The sequence below is a fragment of the Leptopilina heterotoma genome, unplaced genomic scaffold, assembly GCF_015476425.1.
Source record: "Leptopilina heterotoma isolate Lh14 unplaced genomic scaffold, ASM1547642v1 Lhet_60, whole genome shotgun sequence".
Lineage (NCBI taxonomy): Eukaryota > Metazoa > Arthropoda > Insecta > Hymenoptera > Figitidae > Leptopilina > Leptopilina heterotoma.
Window position 1 is genome coordinate 5,669,320 of NW_025111138.1, and position 18,763 is coordinate 5,688,082.

At 24.2% G+C, this 18,763-nt stretch overlaps 1 protein-coding gene across 3 annotated transcripts; it reads left to right on the plus strand.

Moving 5' to 3' along the window:
* Nucleotides 1–4,347: 4,347 nt before the first annotated feature.
* On the plus strand, nt 4,348–18,520 carry LOC122509411 (hippocampus abundant transcript 1 protein). Of its 3 annotated transcripts, none has more exons than XM_043623451.1 (7): nt 4,348–4,609; nt 10,715–11,116; nt 11,576–11,797; nt 14,022–14,305; nt 14,778–15,069; nt 17,650–17,806; nt 18,076–18,520. In XM_043623451.1, exons 1-7 carry the CDS (start codon nt 4,487–4,489, stop codon nt 18,180–18,182), a joined length of 1,587 nt encoding a protein of 528 aa, XP_043479386.1. In that variant the 5' UTR covers nt 4,348–4,486; the 3' UTR covers nt 18,183–18,520. The 3 variants fall into 3 exon arrangements, with proteins under 3 accessions (XP_043479386.1, XP_043479387.1, XP_043479385.1); XM_043623452.1 differs by lacking the exon at nt 4,348–4,609 and adding an exon at nt 7,714–7,994 and having other exon boundaries at nt 17,650–17,785; XM_043623450.1 differs by lacking the exon at nt 4,348–4,609 and adding an exon at nt 7,717–7,994.
* The last annotated feature ends 243 nt before the right edge of the window (nt 18,521–18,763 follow it).

An 18,763-nucleotide genomic window follows, 5' to 3' on the forward strand; every position in this document is an offset into this window, starting at 1 on the left:
TCTAATATTCTAAATATATTAAATTGAGTATTAAAACAATAAAAATTAAAATGAGGATTAAAATAATCGTACCTAATTGAAAAGATTTTAATTTTAGATATATTAAAATTTTAGATAAACTTAAAAACAATTATTTTTCTCAACATTATTCAAACCTTAATGAGAGAACAACTTTCTTATCTCGGTGAAATTGTCTAGATTTAATATAGTTTAAGTTATACATAAAACAGGTATACTTTTAAAATGAAAAAAAAAAATATTCTTTAATTCATATATAACTCAAAATTTGGTGCATAGAAAAGCAAAACATATGTTTGTTTATTTCCTCTGCAAAACTAATTATAATATGTTTATCAAAACTTAAAATGTAGACTGAAACTTAGTTTGATTGCTGATATATGTTTTCTTAAAAATTTGTTGAAGAATATAAGGCTTAGTATAAATGTTCTTAAAATTTTTTTTTTTTTACAAATTAATGAAACTTTTCAAATTGCATTTATATTTAAAATTTCCGTCAATTTCTAGAATTTTCTGTTGTAAATAAATTCTCACACGTCAGACACCCCGAATTATAAAGATTCAAATCTTCCAAAATGATACCAAAATTGTCAACAACTCTCCCCTCTTCAAAGTACAATTTTCAAATTTTCTTATTGATTTCAATACGTTTAAAAAGAATAAAAATCTTTCTTTAAACTTTCTTTCTTTACTTAAACAGAAGGACTTATTAGATCTCGCGGTAAGGAATATTTTCCCTCGTTCGTGTGTCTCAAGGGTGGAAGATCAAGGATAATTTCTTCATTCTGAAACCCTAAAGGAGGCAGAATTCTCGTGCAAAAATTCCATTCCCAAAATTTCAAATGAAGAAATACCAAAATCCTCGGTATTAATATGAATAAATTGCCTTTCTGCCATATACATGTAATACAACAGACTTTCAAGGTTTCAAAACACCCTTTCTAACACCCATTAAGTGGAAAATAATAACGTTGAAGCGCATTAAAACAAGAGAAAGAGAGATGCCCTTTTTTTGTGCAATAATCAGGTTCTTTGCATGTAAAGCAGTGCTTATCTTTTAAAAAGGAAATTGGTATGTACTAAACAAATTTTCATTGATTAGTCAGGTATTTTCGTGACATTAAGGGTTGAATATTTCGGACAAAGTTTTAAAAATTAAATTGACACTTGTAGAGATAGAGAAAACAGCCGTGGAAGTAAAAGAAATTGCGTTGTTGCCTTTAAAATTGTCTGTTTAAAAATATCATAAAACAGTTCAAAAATATGTCTGTCTTTGTCATGTCACGTCATTTTTACATTACAATAAAATTCCATTATTTGCATTAATTTCACCACAATGTACGGAATATTCACAATCATATATTCATTAATATTATTCACAAAATTTTTAATTCATTCACACCATTTGTCTCTTCTAGACTTTACCTTAAATCAATTATATACAATCGTAAAAACAATTAATTCTGACAACTTAAGAAAAATACTAAAAAATTTTAATTAATTCAACATTTTAAATACAACAATCTATTATTTAAATTAATAAGAAAGATGTTAATTCACAGAATTAAAAATATTTAGAAAAACTAATTCGAAAATATTGTAGTTACAAAAATGAGAATTAGTGTCATTTTATATTATTAAAATATTTTAAAGTACTTCGTATTATACAACAATTGACTAAATAAAAATGTAAACATAAAAATATATAAAATATTTCTTAATTTATAAGTATTCTAATTATTCAAAATTGAAAATAAACCATTTTTATCATTTTAAAAATATCAATATTAAATTTTCTATATCTTAAATAATTTGACAATTAAATATTTAATAAAAACAATAATTATTGCCTAATTAGTTTGACTATATACTAACTATATCAAATTTTTAACTAACACAACACATTTAATTTAGACTCAACAAAACAATAATATATTAATTATTATAAAATACATATGTCAATTATGAAATACTCAATTATCACAAAAATAAAAATGCATCTAAATAATTTATTAAATAGCAAAAATAAGAAAACTAATTGTTTCACACGGAAATTTTAAAACTTTCCAAAAAATTTCTTAATTATACCTTTAAATAGTGTAAAAATCATAACCTCAGAAGAGACAAATTATAATCTATAATTTCATAATCATACGCTAACCATACCTTTATTTTATTATTCCAAAACACTACGTTTCACGCACTTCACAACGAAATGACCATAATTTCAAAATTTGAAATTCTTTCGCGCACACACTTTTCCACTATATTCTTCTTACTTTTGGAAACAATTCTTCTTGTAGTTGGTTGACCTTGCAGAAGTCCGCTCAAAAAAAAATATTGAAAATCCAATTCATTGGTTCAGGAAAAATCAGGTATCAGCATCTCTTCGAAGTACAGAACTCAGGAAAGCAGGATAACAGGATACTCCCAGTTGAATAAAGTTTTTTAAAATTTATTTTTATTATTAAAATTGACACTCGTTCGACGTCCTAATACAGCAACAATATTTAATCCACCACAACAATTTGAATTTGTAGTTTGGTTCTCCAGATGAATTCCATGATGTCCAAAGTAAAAAGATTGAATATTTCACTTCCATTTATATCACTGATTAATTCATTAGTCTCAAATTTTTCTCGAAATGTTCATGGTACACAAAAATGTTAATATTTACACTGTTTTATAGTTTATTTTATGAAATTCCTTAAAATTTTAACACTGTTAGATTTACAACCCGTAATATTTGTTATTTTCACTATTGTTCTTTAAAGTTCAAATTCACATAAAATTTCGAATAAAAGTCACAAAATTTGCAAAAATTTAAATTTTTCCGCACCAAGATCCCGACGTTGAGCCCCCAATTTGTTACGTGCGGATTTATTTTATTTACGCGCAGGCGTAAAATCCGCGATTTGATTCGATGTTCAATCTTGGTTTAATCCTTTGAAAAGGAAGGCGGAAATATTCAAAATAAAACAAGTTAATTTCCGTTAAAACGGAGGGAAAAACCTCGAAAATAAGAAAGATCAATTAATAATTAATATTAATATCAATTAATTATTAATCCGACTCATTTCACGAGTAAACCCAATACATTTATTATATATTAAAGTCAAACATTACACAAGTCGAAGTTATTCTTAAGGCTATTTTTGGGACTACTCTGAAGTCCGTTACGAAAGAACTCCAAAATAGAACTGAATTCGTGAGGGAGCATTTATCCCTTGGTCCATGGCAGAATCTTTGCGCATGCCCTGTTATAGAGTTTGTAAAGTCTATGAAGTTTTTAGAATCACAACACTAACACTGCACTGCACTAATACACGTATAAACATACTCTATGTATTGAAAACATGTATCACAACAAGTGAACATAACCCTTTTGCATTCACACTAATTACACAATTATTAATTATTTACATCATATCTAGTAACAATAAATCTCTTATACTGCACTCATCATATTTAAATATAAACAACAATTATAACGATAACCAATTTGATAATGTATCATAATATAATATTATTATTATATCAATACGTTACAAACATATATACACATATATATACACATACATACACATATACATACATATATATACATATATATATATATATATATATACATACATATACACACATACATACATACACATACATATGTACATATCCTATACCATAATATTACAACAATCAATCAGATAAAGTTTACTAATAATATCATTTTCAAATAATACATTCATGCTGCACTATTAGCAACAATATAATATTGTTGTTAATTGTTCATAACGTTCATATTATACAATTGATAATTAAGTTTCGTCGCATAATGAAAGTCTATGTGTACGTGACTTTTCGAAGCCATTTCTGTGGTCACAAGTATGGTAAACACATGTTGCATTGTCCTATAGAAAAGGACACTTGAGATATTTTTTATATTCTTTTCGAGGGTTTCTCGGTTTTATGACACTAAAGAAACTAGAGATTACATTTTCTTTCGCTATTCTACTTGATTTATGACAATTCTAAGAAATGTTGATTTTCAGATACATATTCGGAATTTGGGAACTATTAAACCGTGAAGTATTATATTTTACAATAGTCAAACTTTCTTGTTTAGTCTCGTCAATATTTGTCTAAAGTCGTGAGAAAATACTAAAATAATTGAGTTTATTAACGAAATGTTATAATTTCGCGCTTCGATAACTCGTAAATCGATATATCGAAAGTTAACGAGCGAGATGGTAGTCGCTCGTAACAAAATTCCGACACGTGCGCCTCCACGTGGCGTTTTTCTGTAATTCAGTGTAATTAATGAAAGGTGAGTTTGTTTGTCTCACCTTTAAAGCTTTCGGTGATTATAAAGAGAGCTTTTGCAAGTGCTGGAAGCTGTATATGGTGTGTGTCATATAGAAAGATTCGCGGGAAAATGACTTATATTGTACTGTTAATTTGTTAGTGATTAATGAAATTAAAAAAGCGAAAGAGCTTGTGCGCGCAGTGCGTGAGTATGCCCGCCAAGGTCTCCAAAAAAGTAGTCGGCATGATTATCCGAAGCCGAAAGACAATGAAGGATGGGGTCATCACGGTACTGCTTTATTTTTCCCTTTTAATTTCCATCGAATTTCCCTTTTTTTCAATCTATTTATTTTTATCAACAATTCCCCAATATGTTTAAAGTTTTTTCCATTTTTCATTTTCTTCTTTTGTCAAATGCTCGAATTTTCAACTCCAGTTTTCTGAAGGTTAGCTTCTGGATATAATATTCGATGCTCTGTTGATTCTTTTTTTCGTTTTTCTACTTATAATATACGGAAAATTTTATTTTTAAAAACAAAACTGGATTGAGTGCTTAGAAATGATAACACCTAAATATACCAAAAAATGAGCATTTCTTGTCTATTTAGAATATTTTACAAATTAATTTCGTTTGAACTTTTTTTTTTAAATAAGTAATTTTATTTATAAATTATATGTTCAAAACGTATTTTTTTTTATTATCATGTACAGTTTTTAATTGGACAATATTGTATTTTCAAGATTACACGTCAGTGTGAATAATTTAAATTACTTTGCATATTATTTTCCAAACGTGAATCTTTTATATTAATTTAATATAAATGTTTTCCAATTATATTGTTCATGAATTCAGTTCATTTCTTTTCAAAAAAAGAGATTGAATAATATTAATAAATTACGTTTTCTAAACTATCGAATTGGGAAATCGTAAATTAAACCAAGGACAAAAATTCTAAACGAGATGAATGTCTTATGGTTATTTCTTTCGTCATTTTTCTATTTCACAAAAGCATACATTTAAAAATTAATTTTTTAATAATTTTTTTTCTTCTGGAAAATTGAATTTTTATGAAATTAAAGTATTAATGTGTACTTTATGGTAAAATAATTTTTGTGAGTAACAAATGTCAATCAGTCAATAGCAAACAGCCTTCTCATTATGTACTCCAATTGTAATGAGCTTACTTTAGGTGATAAATTCTTATCGCATAAGTCACATAAGATAAACGAACCGTATTTTATAAAATTTCAATAACTATTTGGTATTTGGAATTTTACTTTCTTTGTTTACTGACAAAATATGAATTACAGGGAAAAAAAGTTTGATGGACAAAATATGGATATTTTATGTCAAATAATAATGATCGCATTGTTAAAATGTGCAGAATGCAAGACTTTTTTTTTTAATTTTCCTCAAAGAGAAATTATTTTCTACCCCTTTTTCTGATTTTAATAATTTTTTACTGTTGGGAAAAAATTGTAAAAATTTAATCCTTTGTTTTTGTTTTCGACATTTTGCGAGGAGAGAGATGAGAGGAGAGTGAGAGAGAGGTGGGAAAGAAGTTCAAGATGAAAGGAATTTTTGAGAAGGATAATAATGACAGTTTGGAGGCAATAATGATCATTGAAAATTTTCATCATCATCATTATCATCATAATCATCAAATATTGGAACTTTATTAATTAATAATCGGAAAATATACAAGCGTTAATTAAATTAACGTTACCAATTGTGGATCGATAAGATAACGAATGCTGTGTGTGAAATTTTTCTATGTCAATCTTTGGAACAGCTGATTCTCGAAAGGAAGTCCAATCTAAAATAGAGAGAAATTTCTATTAATCAAAATGAGAAAAATACTCAAATTTCACCAAAAAAAAGAGGGAAAAATTCCTCTAATGAACAAAAAAAAAGGGAAATCATCCCCTTTTATTATTGAAAGTTACTGCAAACTGGTTATGGATTTACAGAGAAGGCGATACACACGCCAGTCAGCCGAGCAGGCTGACAGTCTACTTTCTGGGGTGGGAGGGGTGCCAATGCAGAGGTTTGTGCACTTGCGTAAACTTTCCAATTGGTGGCTCCCGAAAAAATTGTGAATTATTTCCAGTTTTTTTCCCCCTTTTTTAATTGCAACATTGTTTGATTTTTTGTGACAAAAGTGTGATAGCCAAGGAACAAATTTTACTATATTTACCAATAGTAGTGACACAAATTTTATGACAATCTATAAGTGCAAACAAAAAGTCGCATGAAAATCGACCCCTCTCATTGTCATGGTGCTAAATTCGATTTTCATTAAAAAGAAATAACTCGCAATTAAATTAAATTGGATAATAGACAAGAAATAAATGCTCCAAATGGAAAAAGAGGGAAATATTTCTTAAACATTTTCGTGTTTTCAACCTTTCAAACACTTTTATTCTTGCAATATTTTCATCCCCTTTCGGACATCTTTGATTTCATTCTTTTTTTTTGCTTTTATGATAAAAAAAGTACTCGAAACAACTATGTCATCTGTTTTGAAGAGTATTTATTTTATGAGCGAAAAAATCAATTATTGATTCTAATGAAATTTTTCAGCAGCCTCTAGTGCTTTGACTAAAAATATCATTTTCTAATTCCACATTTAAACCGTGTGGATAGTGTCAAGAACGCTTCTAAATATCGTCAGTGCTCTTGGACTAGTTGATTAATAAAATAGTCGCTGAATTTTCGAGAAATTAAGTGACAATCGAATATTTAAATAAAAGAAGTATTAATATTTATTGAAAAGAATATAGAGAAGAGAAAGAAAAACAATATTTTATTCGAGAGTGAAGTGCCATCGAAGTGTAATTTTCTGTGATTTAAAGAATATATATACAATATATAAAGAGAAAAAACATTCCTATTGAATTGACAGCACAAGATTTTTGTAACGAATATGCACAAAGAAAAGATGTTAATTGTTGATGGAAAATTATTTTTATTATAGTTTTTAACAAGATCGCGCACTTATTTTTTGCACAAGAAGAAAATTTATTATATGAAAATCTATAATGAAGTTGATATATTTTAAAACGAATGTTGATAGTAGGGAAAATTGAAGAGAAAAGTTATTGTAACTCAAAGAAAATAAGTACGAAAAAAAATTTTTAAAAAACGAAAATAAGTAAGAAAAAGAAAATAAATAAAGAGAAAATAAAGAAGAAAAAGAAATTAAATAAGAAGGAGAAAATAAAGAATAGAAATTAATAAGAAAGAGAAAATAAAGAAGAAAGGAAATTAAATAAGGAAGAAAAAATTAAGAAGACAAGAAATTAAATAAGGAAGAGAAAGTAAAGAAAATAAGAAAATAGAAAATAAAGAAGAAAAGAAATGAAATAAAAAAGGAAATACATAAAAAAGAAACAATAGATTATTCGCTTCCCTGTTTCAAGAGACATATTTATTCTTATAAAAAAAAAGTAACAGTTATGATTAATCAATGAATTCAACATGTGACCAGAATTTTTACAAAATGGAAAGGTTTAAGTAAAAGTGCCGTTTAGGGGTCATGCCCCCTGGGGCACAGGGGGAAGCAGAGGGCTTGGGCCCCTCTTGTTCCGAATTGCATAATAATCAGGAAAATGTTACTGTTGAACTTAGTGCAACACGAACATTATATCAACGATGTTACCAGCACCTCAAGGTCAGCTCTCCGCCACTGTTTTTGCAATCCTGCCAATTCTAATTCATTAATTCTCAAAAACTTTTCCTCACACTATTAATTTTATTTCATCACAAGATTAGAAACAAAAAAATAATACTAATTTTGGCGAAAACAATTTTTTTTTACCAAAAATGAATTCCAGAATTTGAAAAAGGTTTGTTTTGAAATTTTAATTTCTCTGTGATCGAAAGAAGCAAAAAAGAGATTTTTGAGAATCCATATTTTGTCCTTTAGAGAGAATTTTAATTTTTTAACGAATTAATTAACAAGATTTTTATATAAATCTTTGCCAGAATTCAATTATTTAAAAAAAATTTTAATACAGACCTGCGGAAGAATTCAATATTCTTAATAAATAATAAAATTCTTATCAGTAATTCAATTATTTTTTAAAATTTTAATAAAAATTCGTTACAAAAATTCAATTATTTTCATTACTAATAAAACTCATTGCAGGATTTCAATTATTTTCCATATAATTATAAATGAATTCTTCGAAGAATGTAATTATTCTTCAAATTTTTATTAAAATTGTTCGAAAGAATTCAATTATTTTAAAAAAATTAGGATATAATTTTGTTTATTTGAATTTGATAATTATTTTCAATACATTTTTAATTAAATTTCTTGAAAGAATTTAATTATTTTCAAAAATTTTAATGAAATTTTTCATAAAAATTCAATTCTTTTCAAAAAATTTAAATAAAATTCTTCGTAAAAATTTAATTAATTTCCAAAATTTGTTAAAAATCTATTATTTTCAATATGAACTATTTCAATAAAATTATACAAACAAATTCAATTATTTACAAAAAAAATTGTAATAAAAATATTCAAACACTTCAATTATTTTGAAAAATTTTTCGAAATTCATTTATTTTCAATATCTATTATTTTTATAAAAAATTTCCCAAAAGAATTCAATTATTTAAAAACGTTTTTATAAATTCCTTTGCAAACAATCAATTACTTTCATGAATAATAAAATTTTTCTACAAAAAATCAAATATTTATTTTTTATTATTTAATTAACTAATAAAATTCTTTGGAAAAATTCAATTATTTTCAATAAAATTTGAATAAAATTTCTTTACGGAATTTAATTATTTTAAAAAAGTTTAACAACTTTTGTTTATAGAAATCACTTTTTTTTAAATTGTGGTAAACACTTTAGGAGAATTCAATTATTTTCAGTAAAATTTTAATTTCTTGTTATAGAATTTAAATTTTCTTTGATACAATTGAATTTGTATTTTTACAAATTTTATTTTTTTAATTATTTTTATCAATTATTTTCATAAGTAATAGAATCTTTACAGGAATTGAATTATTTAATTAATTTAATTTAATTTCAATTCCTATTTTTAATACAATTTTATATGAATTCTTCGAAAAATGCAATTATTCTTGAAAATTTTATTAAAATTCTTAAAAGAATGAATCATCAAAAGTTATGATAAAATTTTTTTATGAGAATTCAATTCAATACATTTTTAATTAAAATTCTTGGCAACAATTTAAATACTTCATTAATATTAAAATTCTTCGGATAAATTCAATCATTTTAAATAGGATTTTAATAAATTTTCGTAGGTAATGTAATTCAATTATTTTTTTAAATAGGATTTTAATAAATTTTCGTAGGTAATGCAATTCAATTATTTTTTAAAATTGTAATTAATTTCCTTGAAAGAATTCAATTATTTTCAAAAATTTTGATAAAATCCTTTAGAAGAATTCAATTATTTTTAGTACAATTTTAATAAAATCTTTCGAGAAAATTCAATTATTTTTGTAAATTTTAATAAAATTCTTCTGAGAAATCCAATTATTTTCACAAATTAATAAAACTTTTACAGGAATTTAATTATTTAATTAATTCAATTTAATTTCAATTCCTATTTTTAATACAATTTGGATTAATTCTTCGAAAAATGCAATTATCTTGAAAATTTTATTAAAATTGTTTGAAAGAATTCAATTATTTTTAAAAAATTTGATAAAGTTCTGTATAAGAATTCAATTTGAAGAAATATTCAATTATTCAATAAATAATTTTTTTTGTATTTAAATAATTGAATTCTCGTAAAACTTACTAATAAAACTTTATTTAAAATTGAATTTCAGATAATAATTGAATTTTACAAGCGTTATAGTGTGAATTTTTCGAAATAATTAAATTTCAATAGATTTTTAAATTGAAATCTATAAAAATTTTAATTGTCGTAAAACTGAAATAATATTTATATTTTTAAATAAAATAATTAAAGTTTTGAAGAAATTATAGAAATAGATCAATTTAAAAAAGGCTTTACATTGAAATCATTTTAAATATTTTAATTCCTGTGGGAAAATAAATAAATAAATAATTTAAACATTTATTTAAAAGAAAATTATTCTATTTTTGAATGTAATTTAATTTAGAAATTATGAAAAAATTGAGTCGTCAAATTTAATTTTTCGATAGCTACTTTTTTCAGTCTTAAAGCTACTTTTTTTTAAAATAATTAAATAAGTAATCAAATTCAACCAATTAAACGAAAATTTATAGTAATATTGTTATATTATTATGATTATTATAATTTAATTATTATTACTTTTAACATTTTGTTTCTTTATTTATCGGCTTTGAACGTGGTTGATGTTTTTTTTATGATTTGTGAATATGCACTAAAAGAAAATTTTATTTTTTGTTGTAGAGTTCGGGAGTTGGAGAGGCGAGTGTATATCATGCCTTGGTGGTGATATTCCTGGAATTTTTTGCTTGGGGTTTATTAACAATGCCAATAATAACAGTGTTAAACGAGACATTCCCAGATCATACATTCTTAATGAACGGTCTCATAATGGGGATTAAAGGAATTTTGTCATTTTTATCGGCCCCATTAATTGGCGCACTATCGGACGTATGGGGTCGTAAATTCTTTTTACTAATTACAGTGGCCTTCACGTGTGCACCACTACCATTAATGAGCATTAACACTTGGTGGTTCTTTGCCATGATTTCAATAAGCGGCGTATTCGCATGTACATTTTCAGTAGTATTTGCTTATGTTGCCGATGTCACCGAAGAGAGTCAACGATCATTAGCATACGGTTTGGTACGATTTTTTCATTTCTATTATTACTTTCTGTACTTTTTTTTATTTTTGTAATATTTATTTATTTTTAAATTTTACTTACGTTAATATTTATTACTTTAATATTTTATTTACTTTAATTTATGTATTAATTATTCTACTATTTAGTTTTTACACTAAATTTTAGTATTTTTCAAAAATATTTATTTTTATCATTCCCTTTTCAATTTTTGTTTTAATTTTCTTGATTCTTAGTTTTTTACTTGAATTTTCTATTTTCTTAATTTCTAGTCATCTAGTCTTTCAATTTTCTTATTTCTCTTTTTTTCCTTAATTCTTCTAGTTTTCTAATTTTTTAAATTTAGCTATTTAGTTTAAATTAATTTCTTAAAGTAGTTTTTTAAGTTTCTTTCTTTTTAGTATTTTTTTACTTTTAAATACTAAAAATGTGAAAAACTGAATTTGTTTGTTTGGTTGCAGGTGTCGGCAACTTTTGCAGCGAGCATGGTAATAAGTCCCGCATTGGGTGATTACACGAGACAAAATTATGGCGATAATGTAGCTGTTGCCCTCGCCACTGCTATCGCTATTCTCGATGTATTTTTCATTCTCGTCGCTGTACCAGAAAGTTTACCAGAAAAGGCGCGTCCTACTGGTCCTATTTCATGGGAACAAGCAGATCCTTTCGCTGCTCTCGGAAAGGTACGACTGTTCTTGAAAACAATTCATTTACAATTAAATTTACATGCTTCATTCTCAATTTTACACTGTTAATTAAGTGACTAAATTTCTAATTTATTTCATTTTCTATGTTATTCAATTTCGAGGGAATTTTATTTTTGAGCACTTCAATGTCTTATGAATTTTATTCCTAAGCATTTCAATTTCTGAAGAGCTTAATTTTCAAGTATTTTAATTTTTAAGGAACTTAATTTTTAACAGGGTTGCCACAGGTCAGGAAAATCAGGGAAAAGTCAGAGATTTTTATTAAAGAATACTGGAAAAAATTAAATGTTTAGAATTTATAAGAAAATTCTGAATTTTTGTGTCTTTTTATTACTTCTAAATCATTTAATGAAGTATTTTTTGAAAAACTTTAATTTCAATTCTGTTGAAATTAGTTTCAATTTTAAAATTTTTAACGCAATTCTTTGAAAGAATTCAACTATCTTAATAAATATCAAATTTTTTTTCAGAAATTCAATTATTTTCAAAAATTAAAAAAAAAATTCTCGACAACATTTCAATTATCTTTACAAATACATAGCAAAATTCTTTCGCCGAAATTAAATTATATACAGGAATTTTAATAACATTCATTGCAAAATTCAATTATATTAGTAAATAATAGTATTCATCACAAGAATTCAATTATTTAAAAAAAAAAATAAAAATTCCACAGGAATTCAATTATTTAAAATAGAATCTGCATACATTTTTTCAAAAAATAAAATATTTTTAAATTTGACATTAAATTTTTCTCAGTAATTCAATTATTTTCATAAATTTTAAAATTCCTTTAAAGGATTTAATTATTTTTATAAATAATAAAATCATTCGGAGAAAATTAATTATTTTCATAAATAATAATATTCATCACAAGAATTCAATTATTTTTAAAAGTAATAAAAATTCAATTATTTTCAAATATTTTAATAAAATTTTCATTACAAATTTTCAACTATTTTTAAAAATTTTTCTTAATTCAATAATTTGTATATCTATTATTTTAATAAAATTTCCCAAAAGAATTCAATTATTTACAATCAATTTTGACAAAATTCTACACGAATATTCAATTATTTTCTAAAATAATAGAAATTTCACAGGAATTTAATTATTGAAAATAGAATTTGAATAAATTTTTTAGTAAACTGTTTTATAAAATTCTTTGCAATAATTCAATTATTTTCATAAGTAATAAAACTCATTGCGGAATTGTCGAAAAAATTCAATACAAATTTGTTGATTAAATTATGTATAAGAATTCAATTTGAAGAAACATTCAATTATTCAATAAATTATCTATGTTCGTTTTCAAATAATTGAATTCTTGTAGAATTTTCTAATAAAAATTGTTTTAAAAATTAATTTCAGTTAAAATTTTTGATAATAATTGAATTTTGGGGAATTTTCTAATAATTGCAATTTTTAGAAATAATTTTTAATTATGTAAATTTTAGTTAAAAATTGTAGAAAATAATAATTAAATTGAAATGATGAAAATTATTTTAAAAGGAATTACTTTTCATCTTTAATTATTATAAAACACGAAAAATGGATTACTCCAAGTCTTCGACTCGGAATGATCGATATCTTCATGTTTTACAATAATATTATTATTAGTTATTGAATTTGAAATTTTTGAAAATCATAATTCCTATGGAAAAATAATAATGATTAAATATTTATTTAAAAATGAAGTTATTAGTGTTTTTGAATAATTTTACAATATTAAGGAAATTCGTAAATAGTAATAGAACATTTTTTTAGGATCTAATAATTTTTAGAGTGAATCAGAATATTCTTTAGGATCAGGACAAGAGTCAAAATTTTGTCTGGAAATCAGGGAAAAACAAAATTCAATTTTTGTGGCAACCCCTTCAAGTATTTTAATTTCTAAGGCACTTAATTTTCAAGTATTTTAATTTCCAAGGAACTTAATTTTCAAGTATTTTAATTTCCAAGGAACTTAATTTTCAAGTATTTTAATATCTAAGGAATTTAATTTTTAATCATTATAATTTCTAGGGAACTTAATTTTTAAGTATTTTAATTTTTAAGGAGCTTAATTTTCAAGTATTTTAATTTCTACAAGGAACTTAATTCTCAATTGCTTAAATTTCAAAGGAACTGAATTTTTAAGTATTTTAATTTCTATTTTTGTGTGTTTGTATTTTAATGTTTTAAATTCTATACTCGACAGGTGGGAAAAGATCACACAATTCTGATGCTGTGCGTCACAGTGTTCCTGAGCTATCTTCCAGAGGCCGGTCAATATAGTTGCATATTTGTTTATCTAAAATTAGCAATGGGATTTTCTACATCGATGGTGTCAGTATTTATCGCCGTGGTAGGAATATTAAGTGTCTGTGCTCAAATGTTATTGGGTCCGTTAATGAGAACATTGGGTAGTAAACACGCAATTATGCTCGGACTTTTATTTGAAATGTTGCAATTAATGTGGTACGGTTTTGGCTCACAGACATGGTAAGTTAAAACCTTCATTAATACCTTCAAAAAAAAAAAACAAAAAAGAAACTTAAAAGCTAGTGAGAAAAAAAACATTCTCAAAGTACGTAAATCTAAATGTATTTCTAAAAAAAAAATCCAAAACTAAATTAATTAAAAAATTAAATTAAATATGAAATTAAAATTAAATTTGAAAGTGGGTTTTTTAATTTTTACAAAACAAGTTTGATTTTTCTCCTTCGTTAATTTGAATTTTCTTTCATTCAAGAAAGAACTTTCTTTTCTTTGAAGAGAGAAAAAATTTAATTTGCTATCGACTGATGTAGATAACGAAAAAATTAACTTACTATAGTGAAAATTTGGATTTTTATTTTAAATATTCAAATTCTATTTCTTTATATTTAAATAGAAGTATAGAAGGATAGAAGGACAGAAGAATAAAAGGAAATTTCTAGGACTGAGTTTATAAGTGTTTTTGTTTTTCTTAAAGGATGATGTGGGCCGCAGGAGTGCTTGCTTCGATTTCGAGTATAACGTATCCGGCAATATCTGCATTTGTTTCAATGCATTCCGATGCCGACAAACAGGGCTTGGTACAGGGCATGGTGACTGGAATGCGTGGACTTTGCAATGGTTTGGGGCCTGCCATGTTTGGCATCATTTTCTATCTATTTCATGTCGATCTCAACTACGACACACCATCTTTACCTCTTAAGCCGCCAATTCTCGATGAAAACAATAGAACGGGAACTGCCACTCAACATCAAGATATCGTACCTCAGGTATTTTTTTCTATTTTTAAATTTTGTTCTTTCTTTTCCTTTTTTTTGAGAGTTTGCACTATTTTGACAATGACAGGGTTCTCACAGGACAGGAAAATACGAGAAGTAAGGAAATTTTACACAAAGTTGTAGAAAAATATCAAAGAATCAAAAAAATTAAATTGTCTTTGAATTTTGTTTCTCAGCTTAAGAAAAATGAAATAATTATATAATTACTTTATCAATTGTTTATTTTTGTATTTAAATAATTGAATTCCCATAAAATTTTTTTAAAGAAATTCTTCGAAATAATTGAATTATTTTCAATACAAATTCAATTAAATTTCTTAATGAAATTCAATTATTTTTATAATTTTTTATAAAATTCCTTGAAAGAATTCAATTGTTTTCAAAAATTGTGATAAGCACTTTAGAAGAATGCAACTAAGTAGTATTTTTCAACAATTTTGATGAAATTCTTTTAAAATAATCATTATTTTCAAAATTTTTAATAAAATTACTTCAAAAAATTCAATGATTTTCAAAAATTCAAATAAAGTTCTTCGAAACAATTTAATTATTTTTATGAATTTCAAAATTTCTTCGCAAGAATTCAATTCTTTTCATAAATAAGAAAATTCTTCGCGAGAGTTAAAATATTTTTAAAAATAATACAATTCTTCAAAGGAATTCAATTACTTTCATAAATAATAAAATGTTTTGGAGGAATTCAATTATTTTCAATACAATTTTGATAAAATTTTTCGAAAAAATACAATTATTTTTAAAAATATTATTTAAATTCAATTATTTTCAAGAGTTGTAATAAAAATTCAATTATTTTAAAAAATTCTAATATAAAATTCTTCGAAACAATTCTAATTAACAAGTTCAATTATTTTTAAAAATTGTGATAAAATTTTTCTAAACAATTCAATTGTTCTCAAAAGTTTTTAATAAAACTCTTTGTAAATTTTAATTATTTTCAATATTTTCAATTAAAATTATTTTCAAAAATTATATTATTTTTATGAAATTTAATCAAATTCTTAAAAAAATTTAATTATTTATAAAAACTCTAGTAAAATTGTTTAAAAAAATTTAATTTTCTATGAATAATTTTAATATAATTTAATAGAGAAATAATTAATTGCAATTAATAATAAACACTATTATTTTAAAAACTTGAAAGAAATTCTTCATAAAATTCAATTACTTTCAAGATTTTCAGTAAAAATTATTTTAAAAAACTCCATTATTTTCAAGAATATTGAAATAAATTCTTCAAAACAATTCAATTATTTTAAAGAATTTTAATAAAAATCTTGTTAAGTATTAAATTATTTTCAATACAATTTTAATTACTTTTTCTCGAAAGAATTCAATTATTGAAAAAAATATTGATAAAATTCTTAAAATGATTTTAATTAATTTCAAATTTTTTGATAAATATACTTTGCAAGAATTCAATAATTTTCAGTACATTAATTTTAAAATTGAAAATATTAAAAAGAAAAATTATTTTAAAAATTAGGATACAAAAAAGCAAACAACAACTAACTGCAAACTGCGAACAGATTACCGGAATATAACGATAATTAATATAAATTTTCAATAAGATTTTAATTAAATTTCTTGATAGAATTTAATAATTTTTTGTTTCTTAACTTTTATAATAAATTTTCTTTTAAATGTTTTGAATTTTAAAAGTATAATACGTATAAAAATCATTAAATTCTTGCGAAGAATTTTATAAACATTTTTGAATGTAAATAAATTGTTTTGAAGAATTTTATTAAAACTTTTAAAAATAATTCAATTTTTTTCAAAATCGTATATTGAATATAATTAAATTCCTAAGAAGAATTTTTTTTACGAAAATAATTGAATTCTTCCGAAGAATTTTATTGAAATATTTGAAAATAATTGAACTGTTTCGAATAATTTCCTAGAATTTTTTTTTTCATAATTGTAATTGAAAATTTTGATTGTAATTGAATTATACTAAGAATTTTATTTTTAATTTTTTGTAAATAATTAAATTCATTCAGGGAATTTTATTAAAAATATTGAAAATAATTAAATTCTTTCGAAGAATGCAATATTAAAGTTTTTTTTTACAATAATTGAATTTTTTTAATGCATTTGCTTTAATTTTTTTTTTTAATCAATTTCGATAATAATTCTAATTATAGTAATCTTATTATTAAATTTAATTAAAATTAATAACAAAAAATTGAATTCTGTTTAATAATTTTGTTAGTTTTCCTAAATAATTAAGTTCTTTAGAAGAATTTCTTTCAATTTATTTTAAATAATGGAGTTTCTTTAATATAATAATTAATTTCATTTAATCGGAAATTTTGAAAGTAATTGAATTTTGCGAAGAATTTCTTTTATGTTTTTAAATTAATCATGTTTGTTAATAATTGTAATTAAAAATTTGATTATTTAATTTTATTGAAATCCATCTGGAAAAATAAATAGCAATAACTATTTACATAATTATTTATTAAAAAAAAAGGATTGAAGTTTTAATTAATTAATTAGCACGAAGCCTGAAAATATCAAAGAAAATTACTAATAATTTTTGTTTTACAGTTAGTGCCAGGGCCTCCATTTGTTTTCGGTGCATTCTTAGTGATTTGCGCTCTTCTTGTGGCTACGTTTATACCTGAATCGAATTCAATGTTAACGGGGCAAATTCATCACTCTTCTACCTCCCGGAGGCCTTCCGGTAAATACGCATATGAAAAATGTACGTTACAGCTTACCACTATTCAATATGAAAAATTATATGACTGGTGGTGGGTTCTTTTTATCTTTTTAGTTTTCATTTCGTCACATTTCCCTCTTATCAATTTCATTACATTCTTATCTCTTTTTTTTCATAAAAAGAAATTTAAAAATGTAACATTTATTTTTATGGAAAAATAATCTTTTATTTTCTCTTATTTGACTTTTTTTTCTTTTTTTTTTTGTTAAATTTGTTGACTTAGTTAATAAATGGTGTAATTTTTTTTTCAGGCCTCTCGCTAGATATTCAGTACGAGACGGATAGGTTAAATAGTGGTAGAGGCAAACTCGGGCCTCTTTCACCTCTAGTCGATAATTCGAATGCAGCTGCGCTTTAACCAATCGTGAATAGCAGACTTGTTGCAAGACACAAGGAAAGCATGCATCCTGCTGTATGAGAGGAAAATGAAACGCTATCTTCCTGCGGCAAAGTAGACTGTGCATCTCGACAGAAATTAGATACGATCACTTTGTGCAAGATACCGTAAGCATTGTTTCAAACTTGTAATATAATCCGCTTAAAGTATTGGTTCTAGAAACTCTTTTTTGAAGATAGGTTGTGAATAGCAAAACAAAAAAAAACAAAAACAAGAAAAAAAAAAGAAATTAGCAGTGTAGCAGCAGTATCTCTGAAAAGTGTGTGATCCATAAGCAAAAATGCTGTCAGATTCAAGCAGAAAATTTAAAAACTAAAGAGAAATACATATTTTCAAATTGTAACATTTTCTTTCTGAATTATATCGAAAAAAAGGATCTATTTAATGAAAAAGAAATACAAATTAGAAGTGAGAAAAAAGTAGAATTCGAACTGAAGTGCAAAACTAGACAAAAAAAAAAAATTGATAACGAAGAGGAAAAATAGACGATCCGAATAAAATCGTGTTGGTAAAGTACATAATTTTTGGAAAAGAAAATTTTT